At 39.8% G+C, this 22,500-nt stretch overlaps 3 protein-coding genes across 16 annotated transcripts in view; 1 reads left to right on the plus strand and 2 right to left on the minus strand.

Annotated features, from left to right (window-relative positions):
- The window catches only part of gpr82 (G protein-coupled receptor 82), a 5,799-nt gene extending 437 nt beyond the window's left edge, over nucleotides 1–5,362 (minus strand). The window contains exons 1-4 of the mRNA XM_079664366.1: nucleotides 4,847–5,362; nucleotides 3,550–3,960; nucleotides 3,000–3,140; nucleotides 1–823 (exon numbers count right to left, since the gene is read on the minus strand). The exon at nucleotides 1–823 is cut by the window's left edge and continues 437 nt beyond it. Of these exons, the coding sequence (XP_079520492.1) occupies nucleotides 584–823; nucleotides 3,000–3,140; nucleotides 3,550–3,960; nucleotides 4,847–5,257 (1,203 nt within the window). The 5' untranslated portion in view covers nucleotides 5,258–5,362 and the 3' untranslated portion in view covers nucleotides 1–583. The remainder of the gene's footprint in view (nucleotides 824–2,999; nucleotides 3,141–3,549; nucleotides 3,961–4,846) is intronic.
- The window catches only part of caska (calcium/calmodulin-dependent serine protein kinase a), a 186,488-nt gene that overhangs the window by 109,757 nt on the left and 54,231 nt on the right, over nucleotides 1–22,500 (plus strand). For all 14 annotated transcript variants that reach the window (XM_079663596.1, XM_079663602.1, XM_079663594.1 and 11 more), the window contains exons 6-7: nucleotides 15,894–15,996; nucleotides 20,882–21,057. In XM_079663596.1, coding sequence (XP_079519722.1) covers nucleotides 15,894–15,996; nucleotides 20,882–21,057 — 279 coding nt within the window. The remainder of the gene's footprint in view (nucleotides 1–15,893; nucleotides 15,997–20,881; nucleotides 21,058–22,500) is intronic.
- gpr34b (G protein-coupled receptor 34b) lies at nucleotides 9,896–14,577 on the minus strand. Its single transcript, XM_079666288.1, has 3 exons — nucleotides 14,330–14,577; nucleotides 12,605–13,151; nucleotides 9,896–11,076 (listed from the first exon to the last, which is right to left on the minus strand). Exons 2-3 carry the CDS (start codon nucleotides 13,126–13,128, stop codon nucleotides 10,527–10,529), a joined length of 1,074 nt encoding a protein of 357 aa, XP_079522414.1. The 5' UTR covers nucleotides 13,129–13,151; nucleotides 14,330–14,577; the 3' UTR covers nucleotides 9,896–10,526.

A 22,500-nucleotide genomic window follows, 5' to 3' on the forward strand; every position in this document is an offset into this window, starting at 1 on the left:
ATTCAGCTACAAACAACATCAGGTTGATTTCAGTAGGGTACGGACTGGATATAGAGTACATCAACTATCCCCATGTTTAATAACTAAAAACCCTTATCGATATTTTAAGGTTGACACTTGCTGCTTAATGAAATACTAAAACAAACAAATACATAACTTGACTTAAATACAGTCTTTAAACCAGGAAAGATCAACACTTATGCCATCTCGTGATAGGACAATATCCAAAATGTGAGACGATGTAAAGTCTTATATCACAATGTCATAAAAACCGATGTATTACAAAGCAGTTTCATCGACTGCTATAAAGCCAAACTACCATGGAAACGTAAGACTATCATTATTCCTTTTTAACTGAACAGATAAAACACCTGATTATATTAAGAAGCTGGAATATTTTAAACATTATATTTGAATATTAGCGGCCTAAATATGGTTTTTACCCTGGCAAAAATAAAGATTCTTCTGTTTCATATTATGTTACAGGGATTTTTCTTAAGGTTTCTGACAAAATAAGAGATATTTAAAAGCATCGACTCTGACACGGCTATCTCAGAAGGGCCTCTTTCACATCTTTTAACATTTACAGAAAACTCCCTTGACTTATTTCCGCTGTGACTGTGGCCAGGTTCCCTTCCTCCAGCGTGCCAGCCCTGGTGGTGTTGCTTCCTGTAACCGAGGAGGATTTTGTGCTTCCAGTTTTGTTCTGGTTGCACCTTAAGAGTTTCAGGGTTTGATGACGGAAGGTCTTGTCCAACAGGAAGTACATTAAAGGGTCTGTGGATCCTCTCAAAGCGGCCAAAAGCAGCAAACAGTTCTTCAGCTGGAGGAAGAGGAGAGAGAGGAGATGTATTTGTATTAAAGAGTTCCCTCCTGCTGATGTTCAGGTGTATATCAGTATGTAGTGTCTCTACTTTAAAGAGTCCTCTCCTGCTGATGTTCAGGTGTATATCAGTATGTAGTGTCTCTACTTTAAAGAGTCCTCTCCTGCTGATGTTCAGGTGTATATCAGTATGTAGTGTCTCTACTTTAAAGAGTCCTCTCCTGCTGATGTTCAGGTGTATATCAGTATTTAGTGTCTCTACTTTAAAGAGTCCTCTCCTGCTGATGTTTAGGTGTATATCAGTATGTAGTGTCTCTACTTTAAAGAGTCCTCTCCTGCTGATGTTCAGGTGTATATGTAGTGTCTCTACTTTAAAGAGTACTCTCCTGCTGATGTTCAGGTGTATATCAGTATGTAGTACCTATACTTTAAAGAGTCCTCTCCTGCTGATGTTCAGGTGTATATGTAGTGTCTCTTCTTTAAAGAGTCCTCTCCTGCTGATGTTCAGGTGTATATGTAGTGTCTCTACTTTAAAGAGTCCTCTCCTGCTGATGTTCAGGTGTATATCAGTATGTAGTATCTCTACTTTAAAGAGTCCTCTCCTGCTGATGTTCAGGTGTATATGTAGTGTCTCTACTTTAAAGAGTCCTCTCCTGCTGATGTTCAGGTATATATCAGTATGTAGTACCTCTACTTTAAAGAGTCCTCTCCTGCTGATGTTCAGGTGTATATCAGTATGTAGTGTCTCTACTTTAAAGAGTCCTCTCCTGCTGATGTTCAGGTGTATATCAGTATGTAGTGTCTCTACTTTAAAGAGTCCCCTCCTGCTGATGTTCAGGTGTATATCAGTATGTAGTGTATCTACTTTAAAGAGTCCTCTCCTGCTGATGTTCAGGTGTATATCAGTATGTAGTGTCTCTACTTTAAAGAGTCCTCTCCTGCTGATGTTCAGGTGTATATCAGTATGTAGTGTCTCTACTTTAAAGAGTCCTCTCCTGCTGATGTTCAGGTGTATATCAGTATGTAGTGTCTCTACTTTAAAGAGTCCTCTCCTGCTGATGTTCAGGTGTATATCAGTATGTAGTGTCTCTACTTTAAAGAGTCCTCTCCTGCTGATGTTCAGGTGTATATCAGTATGTAGTGTCTCTACTTTAAAGAGTCCTCTCCTGCTGATGTTCAGGTGTATATCAGTATGTAGTGTCTCTACTTTAAAGAGTCCTCTCCTGCTGATGTTCAGGTGTATATCAGTATGTAGTGTCTCTACTTTAAAGAGTCCTCTCCTGCTGATGTTCAGGTGTATATCAGTATGTAGTGTCTCTACTTTAAAGAGTCCTCTCCTGCTGATGTTCAGGTGTATATCAGTATTTAGTGTCTCTACTTTAAAGAGTCCTCTCCTGCTGATGTTTAGGTGTATATCAGTATGTAGTGTCTCTACTTTAAAGAGTCCTCTCCTGCTGATGTTCAGGTGTATATGTAGTGTCTCTACTTTAAAGAGTACTCTCCTGCTGATGTTCAGGTGTATATCAGTATGTAGTACCTATACTTTAAAGAGTCCTCTCCTGCTGATGTTCAGGTGTATATGTAGTGTCTCTTCTTTAAAGAGTCCTCTCCTGCTGATGTTCAGGTGTATATGTAGTGTCTCTACTTTAAAGAGTCCTCTCCTGCTGATGTTCAGGTGTATATCAGTATGTAGTATCTCTACTTTAAAGAGTCCTCTCCTGCTGATGTTCAGGTGTATATGTAGTGTCTCTACTTTAAAGAGTCCTCTCCTGCTGATGTTCAGGTATATATCAGTATGTAGTACCTCTACTTTAAAGAGTCCTCTCCTGCTGATGTTCAGGTGTATATCAGTATGTAGTGTCTCTACTTTAAAGAGTCCTCTCCTGCTGATGTTCAGGTGTATATCAGTATGTAGTGTCTCTACTTTAAAGAGTCCCCTCCTGCTGATGTTCAGGTGTATATCAGTATGTAGTGTATCTACTTTAAAGAGTCCTCTCCTGCTGATGTTCAGGTGTATATCAGTATGTAGTGTCTCTACTTTAAAGAGTCCTCTCCTGCTGATGTTCAGGTGTATATCAGTATGTAGTGTCTCTACTTTAAAGAGTCCTCTCCTGCTGATGTTCAGATCTATATCAGTATGTAGTGTTTCCTCCTAAAGAAAGAAAGATGGAGTCACCTCGACTAAGATGGAGAATGGATGGCACTGTTTACAGATGTCTGGTCCCGGTAAATATCTCAGCTGTCGTTGGTCGTTAGCCAGAGAGATGAAGATGGGTTTGTAGATGTGATACGGCAGCAGACAAACCGAAAGAACAACCTATCACACAGTTATGGCTGTTATTCGTCTCAATCCGTGATTTCACGTCTTCTTCAATACAGCATGTTGTTCATTTAGTCAATTATGGTCCAATTTAGCGTAAGATAGACGATATAACAGTCTGTTAAGGGGGGGCTTTTTGACAGGCTAATTAACGATATATTTTATTCTTATGAGTTTGGGACTTTCTTGCCGTCAACCTCTATGAAAACAAATATTCAAAGTGCTAGATTGTAAGCCAGAGTCCAATTGGAAGCTACGAAATGGTGGAAACAGTTCTAGAAAAACACCATTTAGCGACACGATAAACACCAGTATTTTGTCAACAAACCGAGACAGACTTCTCCTACTAATCGTGCCTTTTTGAAGACGTTACTTTAGAGTAGGATACTGTATGTGCCTCACTCACCTGTATGACCACGATGTTTCGTAGCACCCTCCCCAGCAGACTTTGGGACGTAGTGACGTTCGTGCTTTTCCGTGATCGCCGAATATGCCTCAGAACCATCATATAAGACATCAGAACCAGCAGGTAGAAGAGGAAGAACACAGTAATCACGATCACGGCCAGACCAGCAGAAAGTCTTCCTCCGATCTCCACCGTTGGGCTGTAGCAAACCTCCGTACATCCAACAACAGCTTTTTCCACGCTCACCACTTCCTTCACGGAGTAAATAACGGTGACGGGTACCACGCATCCGATAGCCACCGACCACACGACGATGCAAACTCTGTTGGCGAAGGACGTTTTCTTGAGGCGGGCGAAGAAACCGTGAGGAAGGAAGGCGATGCACCGATTGGGTCTGGAGGCGTGGGTGTGCTGGAGCAGGAAAGGAAAGACAAGTGTTAGATGCTTTCCAATAATGAACGACATTAAGAGTTATTAAGTCTACTTGCCAGATGTGTGAACCTGGAAATGTGGAGTAAAGTTGGCATTATAGTCTACGTGGACAATAGTCTGAAAGTGGCTTGGCCGATTTGGACAATTTTGAAGTGGTTTTGATGATGATGATGATGATGATGATGATGATGATGATGATGATGATGATGATGATGATGATGAATCAATTTCTGAAATTTGTACGATCAAAAATGGTCCTTAAAACCTTAAAATTTACCAGGGCAATTCAAAGTGTTTTACTAAAATGAAAGACATTAAGAATTAATAATTAAGTCTACTTGCCAGCTGTGTGAACCCGGAAATGTTGAGAACCCCAAAGTGTTAGAAATGTAAAGTAGGGGTCCTCAGCACATTAAAACTTCCGGATGCTAACTTGGATATGTTGGGCAATTTGCACAATTGGCTTAAGTTGCATTAATTGGCATTATAGCCATTATGTGGAGAATATTAACAAATTGCTTGGCCGATTTTGGAGTTGTTTTGGAGGTTGTTGAATCAATTTCTGACATTTATAGGATCAAAAATGGCAGTTTTGAGTCCCTTTTTAAAACTTTAAAATGTACAAGAAATTTGTCAAAATCCGCCCACCTGGAGTACCAATATGGCAACTTTCTTAATTTTTTCATTTTAACATTGGATATATATTGATTTGTTTAAAGAATGCGAACTCTTTAATGCAAATTGGATATTTTTATGAGAACTTGTACAGATGTAATGCCCCGCTGTGGTGGAAACAGGAAGAACTGGTTCACACTGGTTCCGAACTGGTCCTGGGGTATAATAATAGATATTATTTTAGTCACACCTGTATGAGGGAGGCGAAGCGGCTCAGCGCCACCCAGGTGAGGATCATGATGCTGATGTAGATGTTGATGTGCAGAATCGGGGTGATGCCGTGAAGAACGAGCTGACACAGAGCGCTGCTCAGCGTCCAATCAGAGCCCCACGCGTAGTAAGCGGCCAGGAAGGGAGTGGTGAGGGATAGAATCAGGTTGGAGATGCTCAGGTGAGACAGGTAGACGTGGGTGGGGGAGACGGTGGAGATACAGCGGAGAAACACCCACAAAGAGAGGATGTTTCCTGGGAGAGCGGTGAGGAAGAGGAAGGTGTAAGCAGAGGGGAGGAAGAAGAGGGTGGTGAAAGTGGGACAAAGGGAGAGAAAAGAGGAAGAGAGGGAGGAGTTATCCAGAGGGAAAGGGGACGAAATGTTCTCCATTGGATCTGAAGAGACACAAAGTGATGGATGAGACACGTGGAGGATGTCCCCTATTATACTGTTATCACAGGTCTCAGATATATCCAGAGCCTGTCTCTGATTGGCTGAAACACCAAACGGATCAGTGCAGCATTACCCATAATCCCCTCTGTTTCAGCCCTGTTTCCAAAGTGCTGATTCTCTGTCTGTTACTTTAGATGAAAATAAGGAGCCCCTCCCCACGCCCCTCTGAGAGACATTTGTTTACAAAGAACACAATGGAGCTCTAGAAGGAGATTCAGGTGATAAGGAGGGGGGGGGGTTACCTTGGTTGCTGATTGGCTAATGGTTACTCAAGACAAAACATCGTTATGACATCATCAAGTGGCCAAAATCTGATCAGCTCATTTTCAGACAGGTTTTTATAGAAATGGATCAAAAAGAGAGAGAATCTTTGTTCCTGAAACTTTCAGAGTCTCTTTCCACAGAGGGGACACATGTTGATGTAGAAGAGACATGAAGAAGAGGGGACACATGTTGATGTAGAAGAGACATGAAGAAGAGGGGACACATGTTGATGTAGAAGAGACATGAAGAAGAGGGGACACATGTTGATGTAGAAGAGACATGAAGAAGAGGGGACACATGTTGATGTAGAAGAGACATGAAGAAGAGGGGACACATGTTGATGTAGTAGAGACATGAAGAAGAGGGGACACATGTTGATGTAGAAGAGACATGAAGAAGAGGGGACACATGTTGATGTAGAAGAGACATGAAGAAGAGGGGACACATGTTGATGTAGAAGAGACATGAAGAGGAGGGGACACATGTTGATGTAGAAGAGACATGAAGAGGAGGGGACACGTGTTGATGTAGAAGAGACATGAAGAAGAGGGGACACATGTTGATGTAGAAGAGACATTTAGAGAGGAAGTTAAGCTGGGGAATTTTGGAAATATTCGATGCAAAATGAAACAAAAAACATGAAATTTCAACAGATTTGTATTTTTTATTTTAAATTTAAGTAGAACAGAACAAATTTTAATTATTTTATTGAACACTTATTTGTTTCATTGAAGAACAAAAACAGGAATGTTGAGTTAAATATTACTCATCCCCCCAAACCCCACTCATTAAAAAATGAACAAAAACTCACCCCCCATCCAAAGATCCCCACAAAGCCCCATTCAAAATGTTAAATGAAAAGATGTGGCTTAATTTCTCTTGTGCTTTGGGCTCGGTAGTGTGATCCAGTCTTCTTGAAATTGTCTGTGCATGTGATGGAGGAATGTACATTGCCTGTAGGGGGGGGCGGGGGGGTGGTCTCAATAGCCATGCAGTAAGCCGTGTGCCATGGCATGGATATTCAAGTGTACTTGAATGGCATCTGTTTGTTGTAGTCAAGATTATACTAAAATATACTTTCCCCAACTATACTTAAGTTCCCTATGAAGAGCCAACATTCAATTTAGAAAATTCCCAGTTTATTCCCATTAATTCCCGGTTATTCCCGTTTATTCCCGTTTATTCCCATTAATTCCCATTAATTCCCGTTTATTCCCATTAATTCCCAGTTTATTCTCATTATTTCCCGTTTATTCCCATTAATTCCTGTTTATTCCCATTAATTCCCGTTTATTCCCGTTTATTCCCATTAATTCCCATTAATTCCCGTTTATTCCCATTAATTCCCAGTTTATTCCCATTAATTCCCGGTTATTCCCATTAATTCCCGTTTATTCCCGTTTATTCCCATTAATTCCCATTAATTCCCGTTTATTCCCATTAATTCCCAGTTTATTCTCATTATTTCCCATTTTTTCCCGTTTATTCCCATTAATTCCCAGTTTATTCCCATTAATTCCTGTTTATTCCCATTAATTCCCAGTTTATTCCCATTAATTCCCGTTTATTCCCATTAATTCCCGTTAATTCCCGTTAATTCCCATGGAACGTTTCCATCTTTGAAAATTCCCGGAATTTTGCAACCCTATGTGGGATATCTTTAAATAGTTTTTTCCGATACTTGAAATATCTTCTTTTTTTATTTGATATGCTGAATAAACACAACTATTGTTAGGCAGATGCAGAAAGAGGAACATTTTGCATACAATTGACATATTTCAATCTAGAAATAATACTTTCAAAAGTTTTAGAAATGCTCGGACATTGGTCATAAATACATCTATGTTGACGATGAATTGTCTTAGTAATTGTAAAAGGATCTTATCGATGTATGTCTGCACACATTTGGGCTTGAATCTAAATCCAAGCAATCTAACGTTTGTATTCAAATGTCAAATCAAAAATGCTTAAAACAACTCTCCTATTATTTGAATCTAAAACCCTTTGCTCCTGTCTAGTAACAAACAAATGAACCCAAAATATCCTCCAATACGTGTTCATAAGAAATACATATGTCATGCTATATTTAAATAACAACGTATGAGCATGTTACGTTAATCTATTTCTCTATAAACGAAGATGAAACCCTTTGAAATCGAGTTATTTCACGGTGCAATCATTCGTACACGTACCTCTAGCACGAGCTCCGTCCAGGTCATTGAAGAACAAATGGCTGCACTTCTTCAAAGCTAAAAGTAAAAACAACTTCCTGCTTTTTTACTGTACTTGAGGCTTGTGTCATTTCACATCAGAGCTGCTCTCATGTAACACGACATGTTGGCGTCCCTCTCGCTATTTCAGGTTCCACTTCCTCAGTTACGCTGTGTGAGAGATAGGGTTTAAGAGACAAGGGTCAAGCTGTGGTACTGTGCGGGGGTATTTTAGAACATGAGATGTGTGGTGCATGCTTTATCCACATGTGAGCTGGTGACACTTTTTAAAGTACAAATAATGCATATTTTAGAGACGCCCGGTTTACTTCCCTGTAGAGTGATACAGGTGTCGGAAATGTTTTTTTTCTCTTAATGACATCACTGTGTAACACTCGCACTTCTATTGGCTATAGCGCTCCATCACATTGTACTTGATAGGCTAAGGGGGCGGGACATCTCTAAGTTGATGACCAATCACAACAGAGGCGAACATACATACACCTGAACATCAGCAGGAGAGGACTCTTTAAAGTAGAGACACTACATACTGATATACACCTGAACATCATCAGGAGAGGACTCTTTAAAGTAGAGACACTACATACTGATATACACCTGAACATCAGCAGGAGAGGACTCTTTAAAGTAGAGACTACATATACTGATCTACACCTGAACATCAGCAGGAGAGGACTCTTTAAAGTAGAGACACTACATACTGATATACACCTGAACATCAGCAGGAGAGGACTCTTTAAAGTAGAGACACTACATACTGATATACACCTGAACATCAGCAGGAGAGGACTCTTTAAAGTAGAGACACTACATACTGATATACACCTGAACATCATCAGGAGAGGACTCTTTAAAGTAGAGACACTACATACTGATATACACCTGAACATCAGCAGGAGAGGACTCTTTAAAGTAGAGACACTACATACTGATATACACCTGAACATCATCAGGAGAGGACTCTTTAAAGTAGAGACACTACATACTGATATACACCTGAATATCAGCAGGAGAGGACTCTTTAAAGTAGAGACACTACATACTGATATACACCTGAACATCAGCAGGAGAGGACTCTTTAAAGTAGAGACACTACATACTGATATACACCTGAATATCAGCAGGAGAGGACTCTTTAAAGTAGAGACACTACATACTGATATACACCTGAACATGTATTTAAATGTGTGAATACATTTGAGGCTTCTCAGATACCCTAACTAAAACTAACTAATACAGCAGTGTGGAAATACTCGTATATATACACATTTCTAAGTACCTGTTCGTCCTCTAGATGGCGCTGTTGTTCTAGTTCTATTTTTGGAGCATATTCTCCTCCCTCCTGTCACACTGTCGATAATGATTGACACACATGACACCAAGTAGAATGACGTAGTAAATAAAAACAACCTGTAGTCACCCTCCTGAGTATGAAAGCATGTTCTTTACATATCAGAGAAGCTCCGGACTTTTACACAGTGTCTTTTATGTTTCTGTCGGTGACGTCAGACGCTTTCATCTCAGTAAAAGCTCCTCTGGGTTTTCTGTGAGCTTGTGATCTTTGTAATTTGTCGTGAAAGTCCAGGCTTTGAAGTCGCCTGCAACTTATTTTTCTTTCACATTTGTGTGAAGGAAAAACGTCACACTCATTATCCGCAGGGTTCGGTTGCTTTTATTCCAGCAGTACTTGATCTCAGATTCTGTAAAAATAATTTTCTTGGTGACCCCAATTGTATAATAGTGTCTTGTTCCACTAATGTTCACAGTGGGAAATATGAAATTAACTTTTCCTGCAACAAAAGGTCCCTTTACTTCGATCCAGACTGAAATATCTCAACTAGTTTTTGATGTATTGCCATGAAATATGGAGACAATTAAGCATTGCACCACCAGCAGGTCAAAGATTTAAACATTTGTTGCAGTTTGACACAATAAATAATAAATAATAGCTATACACGTTTGACTCATTTGTCTCATACATATCGTTTATTCACTCAAAATGGTGACGTGAAGTCATGTGACCGTGCTGTAGTTCCTTTATAGCAGGGGGGGTCAAACTCAAATACACAGTGGGCCAACATTAAAAAATGGGTACTAGTGGAGAGCCGGACTGGTTCAATGTTTATTGCAGAACGTATTGAAATGAACTTATTGCACATATTAAACCTGGAACTAACAAAGCTTCAATGATTGCCTATAAAAACAACATTAAACATTAAATAATCAGTTCATTCATTTCTTATGGCTCTATCTGCAGCTTCTCCAGAGTCATTTCTTATGAGTACATTTTCCCACAGGCCAACAACAGCTTCAACAAAACTATTTCCCTCAAAGAGAAACCAAACATGCCCTGTTGTCGTGAGAGAGAAAGTGCAGAAGGAAACATCCATTAAACTCAGTGTGCTGCTCTGTGATGCTAGCTCAGATACTTGGCATCTCATCTTGGGGGCAAGGTCATCAATGTTTGGGCTCAGGCTCTGAGCTGAGGAGACCCTCAGGATGGAGTGAAGGGGTGAGAGCAATATACCGGCGGGCCAGATCTAATAGTGATTAGAAATTATCCTGTGGGCCGAAATTAAATCCACCAAGGGCCTGATTTGGCCCCCGGGCCTTGAGTTTGACACATGTGCTTTATAGCCTAACATTAGCCACCGTTAGCTTGTTTATGGATTGAGGCAGCCCCCTGGATGCTAACTTGGTCATCTACGTCATCACTGGGTTGTCTCCTCCTTTAATTGGCTGCTTAAGTTTATGTTCGCCTGTCCTCTCTCTGGCCTAACGTTCTCCACCGTGGAGCTGCTACCGCTAACCCCATTAGCATCTCGCACACAGAACACGCTGCTCACCAGGCGCAGAACCTCCTTCCTCACAGACGAAGACAACAGGAAGTACATGACGGGGTCCAGGCAGCTGTTCAGGGCCGAGAAAAGCAATGCCACCTCGTTAGCCTTGTCTGCCACGTCCCTCCAGATACACGCCGTATCTGTGATCTGCGTTTTTATGTAGAAAACCCGGACGATGTGATATGGGACGAAGCAGACGGTGAAGAGGAAGAGGATGAAGAAGGACTTTCTGGCGCTGCGTTTGTATCGGGCGGCGTTGGGAAGGTCTGGTTTCTCCTTTGATCTCCTTTGGAGTTTGAGGGCGATCTTGGCGTAAGAAACCACCAGAGGGACAAAGACCAGCCAGAAGAGAACCAGCATGCAGATGTTGATGTAGGCTTTCCACTTCGCGTCGTGAAGGAGCTTGTAGTGGAAACATCTGGAGGCAGAAAACAGGGTCGAACAGGGTCAAAAACATATCCCAGTCTACAGCCTTCCAGCATATTCAATCTCTGACCTATTTGCTTCAAAATGAGGCAATACAAATATTTTAATAGTATTATCAATCTGCAGATCACACTCAGGACGGACAGACGTGCAATAGATGTCGTGTGTAAATTGAAAAGATACTACATTTACATAGATAGTCCAAATGCTTGGAAATGCATGTGTCTGTGGTTAATAAGCTGAATCCAGGTGGATGTCAGCAATCCTCTGGGAATAACTACTTTTATTGGCTGATAACTTGTCGAAAAATATACTGCATTTCAGAGGAGAGTCCACAGCCAGTCAGCGTCTTCAATCTCTGATTTATATGCTTCACAACCAAGCAGGTTTTTTTTCAAGACAGCCCAAGATAAAGAATTGTTTATAGTGTTGCCAATCTGCAGACCGCACTGAAGCTGGTACATTTAAGTCTGTGCTTTTTACACTGTTATAAAATCCTTATTCCTAGATTCTTAGGTATGTGTGCGAGGGTAGATGAGTTGGGATAAGGTCACATATTTTCTACGTTATACTGAAGCTGTGAAAGAGCCTGCACAACTTTGCTGGATGGATAACAAACTTAACTGTGGAGTACAAATACTTCGTTACTGTACTTAAGTACATTTTTCTGGTATGAGTACTTTCCTCCACGACTTATTTTTCTGATGACTTTTTACTTTTACTTCTTACATGTTGAACTCAAATACCTGTACTTTCTACTTCTTACATGTTGAACTCAAATACCTGTACTTTCTACTTCTTACATGTTGAACTCAAATACCTGTACTTTCTACTTCTTACATGTTGAACACAAATACCTGTACTTTCTACTTCTCACATGTTGAACTCAAATACCTGTACTTTCTACTTCTCACATGTTGAACACAAATACCTGTACTTTCTACTTCTCACATGTTGAACTCAAATACCTGTACTTTCTACTTCTTACATGTTGAACTCAAATACCTGTACTTTCTACTTCTCACATGTTGAACTCAAATACCTGTACTTTCTACTTCTCTCATTTTCCAAACAGGCTGGTTCCTTTAGTCTGAATGTGTGTTTGGTGGCGTGATCATTATTATTTAGAGTCATTGCGTGCCTATTGATTTGAACACGATCCGTGTATCCATCATTTCCTGGTCTTCTCTAAAGAAGAGGGACCAATGGAAACGTTGTCATGTTGCCGTTGTTCAGCATGGAAACATTCATTAGCTAACAATGACATTATTGTTCTATTAATATAAAGGGAGGTCAGGTACTCTTTAAAACAGCTGCTAGTTATGGGTACTTTTTACTGAAGTACATTTCAAAGCCTCTTTACTTTGACTTGAGTGAAGAAGTTTAGTCATTACTTCTACTTTCACCAGAGTATTTTTAAACACGAGTATCTGTACTTCTACTTGAGTAAAGGATGTGTGTACTCTTGCCATCTCTGCTGCTTGGACCAATACAAATGAAAGTAGAATTCTGTGACCCACCTGTCCTGCTCAGAGTGGTTTTTGGACACCAGGAGCACCGTGGTGAAAGTGAAGGCGATGATCCAAACCCCCGCACATATAAACCAGCTCCCCCTGGTGGACCGCAGCTGGTACTGCACCCCCGTCTCTCTGTGGATCTTCAGGTACCGATCCACGCTGATCAGACCCAGCAAAGTGACGCTTATATACATGTTCATATAGAAAAAATTCCCTACAACTTTACACAGCGTGGGTCCAAGCGTCCACTCGTTCCCTCGGCTGTGATAAAAGATTCTGAACGGCAAACACACAACCAGCAACAGATCAGCGAACGCAACGTTTATGAGGAACACCCGCACAGAGTTCTTCTTGGAGCTAACGGAGAAGAAGACCCATAAAGCCACGAGGTTCCCAACGAGTCCCAGGATGAAGATTATAGAGTAGAGAACCGCCAAAGGGCTCTGAAGCGCCTTCGGATCCATACAGGACAAGTTGTTGGGATTTAGGGAACCGCTGGGAGTCTGGGAAGAGATGTTTGTGGTCATGGTGGCTTCTGTGATGGTCGTTCCTAGAAAATATAGAAACAGAAATGTTTTATTGTGGGGGATATTTACAGAGTCACAGCAGCAAAGGGACAGTGAAGCTAAAATTACACATTTAAGTACATTTTATTGTGTTGAAACTTTTATACTAAGCCACTTAAAGTGAGTGCAATAAACCACGCAGATCAAACTCGGACAACGTAATCCTGCAAGTACATTTGCTTCAAAGCCAGATTACTTTTAAGTGCTGGTTTATTAGGCTCAATTTACCTACAGATAGTAAAGTACTACATGTTTGATCTATTAAGTCGAATAGCCGAGAGAGAAACATGTGCAATACTTTATTTGAGGTTTTGGGTTTTGTAACAGTTGCTCAATACAAAAAGAATATACTAATAATAAAATAAAATTAGTTAAATAATTTGAATTAAATTATATTGAAATATAATAATAATTCTAGTATATTTCTAAAATAATAATACAATTATCATGAAATATTATAATTAATACATTATTTACTATGATTATTAGGTAAAATAAAAATCGTGATAATGCATTATTTTGATTATTATAATTATTATTATAGTAGAAATAAAAGAGGCTTTACAAGCAAATAAAAAAAATAATAACGGCATACATTTAGAAAGTCCTGAGCCAAGTGGAGGAAGTAGGAGAAGACGGTTAGAGGATATAACAGAAATATACTACATACACAGTTATGTTTCAAATAAGTAAGAGTTATAAGAGTTCAAATGGAAAAGAAAGATTCAAATATTGATTTAAAGTGCAGAAAACAACATGCAGCAAAGTCCCAATATATTTTAAAATAAAATAAAGACTAGGTTGATCAAAACACCCGGAAAGGAAATGGATTATTATACATTCAATAAACGTAAAACCATCAATGCTAAAAGGACTTTAAAGCCATCTAAGGTGTATAGGCTGCCATGAAGACAGCATTTAGTTTTCTGTATAGATTAGCCATCACAGAAAGCTTGTACAAATCTTTCCACGTGATGTTATTTTGGAGTTATGTAAAACAGATGAGTTTGCATGAATTTTGCAAACTCATTGAATCGTTTTAATTTTTTCTGCAGAATCATTCCATCAGAAACAGAAATGCAGCACACAGCAGGAAGCCCCTATCCGGCAGCCCGAGCAACCAGATAGAAACATGTTGCTGATGTGTAAAAGGCCTACTCACCTAATCATTGAAGTCCATTTAAAACGTTCTTTCTTCTTGCACTTCTTCCCGTCGTTCACTCCAGTTTACCCCCTTGAGTTTAATCCACCTGAAGAACTCTCCAACATGTCCTCGTAAAGTTCCCGTCTGTCATCGTGTGCAGAACTCTGTGTTTCATCCACCGATTATAACTCCTTTTGTTTCCTCTCTGCGAGCAAACCTCCCCCGCAGCGCCAAGGACAGAAATACCAACAGTTTCTGAAATGCAACGTGTGGTTTGTGTACAGAGGAAAGTTAAAGCTGTGGTCAGCCCGCCTCTTTCTGCCGAATTCAGATTGAGACAGGAAGACAGGGAGGGGTTTGATTACAGAGCATCCACTGGTGATCTGAGAACACAATCAGTGTGGGAAGGAGAATATCTACCTGACAGCAGCGTTCAGTTATCATGCTCCACATACGCTGCAACTCTGACTACACTGAACCCCAGGCTGAAGACTTCTCTGTTTGCCGCTGCTTTTAATCAAACTATTCACATCTCACACGGCACTGTAACTTCATTCATGTTCCTTTTGTTATTCATGTTTTATGATCTTTGCTTGTTAATGTTTTTAAATGCCATTTTATAACATGTTAATAATATAATAATAACATAATAGGAGTTTAAAGAGAGACTTTGTTTTTGGTTAAAGAGGCCCTATTGTCCTCTCCTGTTGTGTGTCATATCGGTTTTAGTTCCTTTAAATGGTCTGCAAAACCTAAAATCCCTGTTTTCCCTCGAGGGGGGAGTTTGTGGACTCCTTTGTTTACTTCCTGAACAAAGTGACATCACTACAAAACACTCACACTCCTATTGGCTAGCGCTCCAACACATTATACGTGATAGGCTAAGGGGCGGGACATCTCTGAGCGGTTCTCAGATCACAACAGAGCCGGCCAGCTAACCAATCAGAGCAGACTGGGCTCTGGTTTCAGACAGAGGGTGAAAACAGGTGCTGCTGCACAGGCAGTATGAGAAGAGCTTTTTGAACTTTAAAGCGTGAAGACATGTCAATTGTCGATCTATAGACAGAAATAATATTGATCAAAATGGCTTCTTTAATTTTGTGCAAAAGAAAGGAAAAGTAACGGTTGCGTTGCTCCACCCAGGGTTGTAGTTATTAAACCATCCTTCAGTACAAATGTGACATTGTGGGATTTTTTGTTCCACCCTAGAAGCGTGTTCTGCTTACATTTAATTTGCAAGTCGTTTCGTTTTTCCTCAAGGAAGCCCTGTATTTCTTCCAGTTTCTGTCATGTAGATAAAACATCTTGTTCAAAAGCAAATCTTGTATGAAATCAGCAAAATATATCTAAAACCAACTGAAGATCTGAATGTGAGTCTGTCCTCTGTGATCCTCCTCCTGTGTGTGAGGTCGTGGTTCTGGTGGTTTTTGGGAGTGTCTTTCACATGTGTGTTTGTTCCTGTTATTTATAGGAGGGTGTCTCTCTAATCAGGACTAACAAGCTTTAAATCTCTCTCTCTCTCTCTCTCTCTCTCTCTCTCTCTCTCTCTCTCTCTCTCTCTCTCTCTGGTTCTGGTTCTCAGCCTCACTGCGTGCTGCTCGCCTCCAAAGAGAACTCAGCTCCGGTGAAACTCGGAGGATTCGGAGTCGCCATCCAGCTGGGAGAGTCTGGGCTGGTGGCCGGAGGTACAGGACACACACCTGCACACACATCTGTACACACACCTACACACACACACCTGCACACACACATCTGTACACACATCTACACATACACATCTGTACACACACCTGCACACACACACCTGCACACACACACATCTGTACACACATCTACACATACACATCTGTACACACACCTGCACACACACATCTGTACACACACCTGCGCACACACATCTGTACACACACATCTGCACACACACCTCCAAACACATCTGTACACACACCTGCAAACACATCTGTACACACACATCTGCACACACACCTCCAAACACATCTGTACACACACCTGCAAACACATATGTACACACATCTGTACACACATCTGTACACACACCTGCACACACACCTGTACACACATCTGCACACACATATGTACCCACATCTGCACACAGACCTGCACACAGACCTGCACACACACCTGCACACACACATCTGTACACACACATCTGCACACACACCTGCACACACACACACACCTGCAAACACATCTGTACTCACACCTGCACACACATCTGTACACACACCTGCAAACACATCTGCACACACATCTGTACACACACACCTGCAAACACATCTGTACACACATCTGCACACACACACACACACCTGCAAACACAACTGTACTCACACCTGCACACACATCTGTACACACACCTGCAAACACATCTGCACACACATCTGTACACACACCTGCAAACAAATCTGTACACACACATATGTACACACACATCTGTACACACACATCTGCACACACACCTCCAAACACATCTGCACACACACCTCCAAACACATCTGTACACACACCTGCAAACACATCTGTACACACACCTCCAAACACATCTGCACACACACCTCCAAACACATCTGTACACATACCTGCAAACACATCTGTACACACATCTGCACATACATTAATTGTGTTTATATATACATTTTTCTTATTACATTTTAGTTTTTGACTGTTTCATTAACCAGGGAAAGTGTACATTGATAAGAGCTAGCCAATATAACATTTGTTAACTCTAGTCCATTGAACAATGTTTAAGAATCACGCAAAAAACTAAAATAAACGTTAATTTAAATCTTTAAAAACATGCCGTATAGAGTCTCAAAATACAGAACATACATGCCCACAATAAAGGACATGAAAAAGTACATTCTCTACTAAATGTAAGACATAGTCAGCGAGTCGTGGGCGTGTTTGATTCTGTAGCATTGACCTATGAGAAGTTTCTGACTTAAGGGGTGACTTCCAGTATTTCTCTGCAGAACCAGCACTTCTGGGCCTTTTCTGTATGACTCACCATGTGATATCCCATAAAGCAGCTAACAGCACTCTGAGGCCAAAAAACCTGACATTTGTTCATTAAACAATTAAAATAGAGGCGTGAGAAAAAGCTCAGTTTGAGTGTGTAAAAGTCCCAGTGTTGGTTAGGCCTCATAAACACATTGCTGTTTTTATTGACCAATCAAATTAAAGTACAGACTCCAAAAAGTGTAGTAATCAAAACGTTTTGGACAGTTAGGAGAGAAACAAGTCCTTCATATATATGTGTGTATTCCTTCGAGACATCTACAGCTGCAGTGATTAATTTAAACTAAAATAGGTAACTTTGAGGTCTCAGCAACACAGATGCACTTCCCTTTGCACATTTAAAAACCAGAACATGACATTTAAGATTTAAACTTTGACGTGAATCACGTTATGAAGGAGAAGGAAATCCACCTTTTAGGTCTGTTCCGCTCTGGTCTTTAACAATGCATTCATAAAAAGGGAACAGATATTGTCCAAGTGCAGCAAAAACACTTCCTGATTCTCCAACTTCAGCCCTTTAACCTTATTTATCAAACACCTTTCATATAAAAATGCAGCCCAAAAAGCTTCACATAAAGACTTAAAGATGCATTAATAATATGTTTGGAGAAAGAGCAACATTAAGAAGACGTTTGCAAGACTTAAATCTGCACTAAAGCTAAGAAATAATACTGTCACTGGACCGATACACGAAAACATTCCTGCAATAACTCTACACAACAAATCTTAAACTCACACTGTACATTTTACATTTATGTTGAATTTAATATTAAATATTCCATTCCTTACACACTTAATGTATATATAACACCCTGCTTTATATTTTGTTATATTTCAACATGTATATTGATTTTTTTAATGCTATTTTATTTCTATTTGAGATCTTTTCATTTCTCTTATGTTTATGCTGCTGCAACGCAAACATTTCCCAAATTGGGATCAATAAAGTACTTCTTATCTTGTCTTAGTATTATTTTAAATTCAATGGAAATACATTCTAGTGAAGGGACTATAAAAATGAAACATTTGCAGCAATGTGTGTTTCACTTGTCTGTCGATACTTATAGATGAGTACACTAGAAAGAGCTCTGAAAGAATATAGTACGTTTATTGTACGGTTACATGCCGTTTTACAGAAGCACGTTGCCCATAAACTGCATGTCCCACAATGCATCTCTTTTTTTAAATTTGTGACATTCTCACTGAAGAGACTTGTAATTATTTGCCCTAGACTTCTGCTTTCAGACGTAGTTAATTATGAAGTTATTACCCTATCCCATAATAATCCAATGCAGAGGCAATAATGTAATATAATGCATTATTTTATATATATTTATTATGTATATTTATGTAGTCTTAAAGTTACAACCAGCCCTTTGAGTGCAACCATAATGCTGAGGTGGCCCGCGATCAGAGATGTCAAAAGTACACACATTCTCAAGTAGAAGTACAGATACTCATGTTTAAAAATACTCTGGTGAAAGTAGAAGTACTGACTAAACTTCTTTACTCAAGTCAAAGTAAAGAGGCTTTGAAATGTACTTCAGTAAAAAGTACCCATAACTAGCAGCTGTTTTAAAGAGTACCTGACCTCCCTTTATATTAATAGAACAATAATGTCATTGTTAGCTAATGAATGTTTCCATGGTGACCAACGGCAACATGACAACGTTTCTATTGGTTCCTCTTCTTTAGAGAAGACCAGGAAATGATGGATACACGGATCGTGTTCAAATCAATAGGCACGCAATGACTCTAAATAATAATGATCACGCCACCAAACACACATTCAGACTAAAGGAACCAGCCTGTTTGGAAAATGAGAGAAGTAGAAAGTACAGGTATTTGTGTTCAACATGTAAGAAGTAGAAAGTACAGGTATTTGAGTTCAACATGTAAGAAGTAGAAAGTACAGGTATTTGTGTTCAACATGTAAGAAGTAGAAAGTACAGGTATTTGAGTTCAACATGTAAGAAGTAGAAAGTACAGGTATTTGTGTTCAACATGTGAGAAGTAGAAAGTACAGGTATTTGTGTTCAACATGTAAGAAGTAGAAAGTACAGGTATTTGGGTTCAACATGTGAGAAGTAGAAAGTACAGGTATTTGTGTTCAAAATGTAAGAAGTAGAAAGTACAGGTATTTGAGTTCAACATGTAAGAAGTAGAAAGTACAGGTATTTGAGTTCAACATGTAAGAAGTAGAAAGTACAGGTATTTGAGTTCAACATGTAAGAAGTAGAAAGTTCAGGTATTTGTGTTCAACATGTAAGAAGTAGAAAGTACAGGTATTTGAGTTCAACATGTGAGAAGTAGAAAGTACAGGTATTTGTGTTCAACATGTAAGAAGTAGAAAGTTCAGGTATTTGTGTTCAACATGTAAGAAGTAGAAAGTACAGGTATTTGAGTTCAACATGTAAGAAGTAGAAAGTACAGGTATTTGTGTTCAACATGTAAGAAGTAGAAAGTACAGGTATTTGAGTTCAACATGTAAGAAGTAGAAAGTACAGGTATTTGGGTTCAACATGTAATAAGTAGAAAGTACAGGTATTTGGGTTCAACATGTGAGAAGTAGAAAGTACAGGTATTTGTGTTCAACATGTAAGAAGTAGAAAGTACAGGTATTTGAGTTCAACATGTAAGAAGTAGAAAGTACAGGTATTTGGGTTCAACATGTAATAAGTAGAAAGTACAGGTATTTGGGTTCAACATGTGAGAAGTAGAAAGTACAGGTATTTGTGTTCAACATGTAAGAAGTAGAAAGTACAGGTATTTGTGTTCAACATGTAAGAAGTAGAAAGTACAGGTATTTGGGTTCAACATGTAAGAAGTAGAAAGTACAGGTATTTGGGTTCAACATGTGAGAAGTAGAAAGTACAGGTATTTGGGTTCAACATGTAAGAAGTAGAAAGTACAGGTATTTGAGTTCAACATGTAAGAAGTAGAAAGTACAGGTATTTGAGTTCAACATGTGAGAAGTAGAAAGTACAGGTATTTGTGTTCAACATGTAAGAAGTAGAAAGTACAGGTATTTGGGTTCAACATGTAAGAAGTAGAAAGTACAGGTATTTGTGTTCAACATGTGAGAAGTAGAAAGTACAGGTATTTGTGTTCAACATGTAAGAAGTAGAAAGTAAAGGTATTTGAGTTCAACATGTGAGAAGTAGAAAGTACAGGTATTTGAGTTCAACATGTAAGAAGTAGAAAGTACAGGTATTTGAGTTCAACATGTAAGAAGTAGAAAGTACAGGTATTTGGGTTCAACATGTGAGAAGTAGAAAGTACAGGTATTTGAGTTCAACATGTAAGAAGTAGAAAGTACAGGTATTTGGGTTCAAAATGTAAGAAGTAGAAAGTTGTCAGAAAAATAAGTAGTGGAGTAAAGTACTGATATCAGAAAAATGTATTAAGTACAGTAACAAAGTATTTGTACTCCACTACCTCCCACCTCAGTTTGACCCCCCTGCTCTATATGAATACGCTGGGATTACCTGACTTTTATAAATATGAAATCCCCCCTCCTCTGTGCTGCAGGTCGGGTGGGGACCCCTCACTTCATGGCCCCCGAGGTGGTGAAGAGGGAGCCGTACGGGAAGCCTGTGGACGTGTGGGGGTGCGGAGTCATCTGCTTCATCCTGCTTTCTGGCTGCCTGCCTTTCTACGGCACCAAGGAAAGGCTGTTCGAGGTCATCTGCAGAGGAAAATACAAGGTGAGAGGCCAACAGGTAGTGCTGTAGTCAAGACAGCATGGACTGAGAACAAGTTATGACCAAGACCGGAGTGAAACAAGACCAAGACCAGACTAAGACTTTAAGAGGTTGAGACTAAGTCAATACCAAGACCAAGTCATGACCACTTTAAGAGGTTGAGACCAAGTTAAGACCAAGTCATGACCACTTTAAGAGGTTGAGACCAAGTTAAGACCAAGTCATGACCACTTTAAGAGGTTGAGACCAAGTTAAGACCAAGTCATGACCACTTTAAGAGGTTGAGACCAAGTTAAGACCAAGTCATGACCACTTTAAGAGGTTGAGACCAAGTCAAGACCAAGACTTAAAGAGCTCGAGACCTAGTCAAGACCTTAAGAGGTCAAGACCAAGTCAAGACCAAGACTTTAAGAGATTGAGACCAAGTCAAGACCAAGACTTAAAGAGCTCGAGACCTAGTCAAGACCTTAAGAGGTCAAGACCAAGTCAAGACCAAGACTTTAAGAGATTGAGACCAAGTCAAGACCAAGACTTAAAGAGCTCGAGACCTAGTCAAGACCTTAAGAGGTCAAGACCAAGTCAAGACCAAGACTTTAAGAGATTGAGACCAAGACAAGACCAAGACTTTAAGAGATTGAGACCTAGTCAAGACCTTAAGAGGTCAAGACCAAGTCAAGACCAAGACTTTAAGAGATTGAGACCAAGTCAAGACCTTAAGAGGTCAAGACCAAGTCAAGACCAAGACTTTAAGAGATTGAGACCAAGTCAAGACCAAGACTTAAAGAGCTCGAGACCTAGTCAAGACCTTAAGAGGTCAAGACCAAGTCAAGACCAAGACTTTAAGAGATTGAGACCAAGTCAAGACCAAGACTTAAAGAGCTCGAGACCTAGTCAAGACCTTAAGAGGTCAAGACCAAGTCAAGACCAAGACTTTAAGAGATTGAGACCAAGTCAAGACCAAGACATAAAGAGCTCGAGACCTAGTCAAGACCTTAAGAGGTCAAGACCAAGTCAAGACCAAGACTTTAAGAGCTCGAAACCAAGTCATGACCAAGACAAGACCAAGTCATGACCAAGACTTTAAGAGGTTGAGACCGAATCAAGACCAAGTCAGGGCGAGACTGAATCAAGACCAGAACCAGACTAGTTTAAATCCAACACTACATAATACACTTACATTTACAGCTCTTATTAATCCCGGTACCGGATAATTGTTATTTGTTCTGAATCGTAACAGGATTCTGGTATTAAGCCCTAATCACATCCTCAGCCACAGCTGTGGTCTTGTCCAGTCTTGACATCAAATCTCGAGTCATATGGGTCTGAAACTGAGACAAGACCGAGACCTTTAAAAAGTCTGGTCTGAAACACTACAACACTAGCAACAGAGAACCAAAACAACTGCAGGAAATATACTTTTTTTTATGTATTTAACCAGGAAACATT

The sequence above is a fragment of the Notothenia rossii genome (genome assembly GCF_949606895.1).
Source record: "Notothenia rossii genome assembly, chromosome: 2".
NCBI lineage: Eukaryota > Metazoa > Chordata > Actinopteri > Perciformes > Nototheniidae > Notothenia > Notothenia rossii.

What these genes read in the sequence shown, in the direction of transcription:
- gpr34b (XM_079666288.1), bottom strand. Translation starts at nt 13,128, where the DNA reads ATGACCACAAACATCTCTTCCCAGACTCCCAGCGGTTCCCTAAATCCC. An exon ending in AACCACTCTGAGCAGGACAG is followed by an intron (nt 11,077 to 12,604) that starts GTGGGTCACAGA and finishes TTCTGCCTCCAG; the next exon opens with ATGTTTCCACTACAAGCTCC.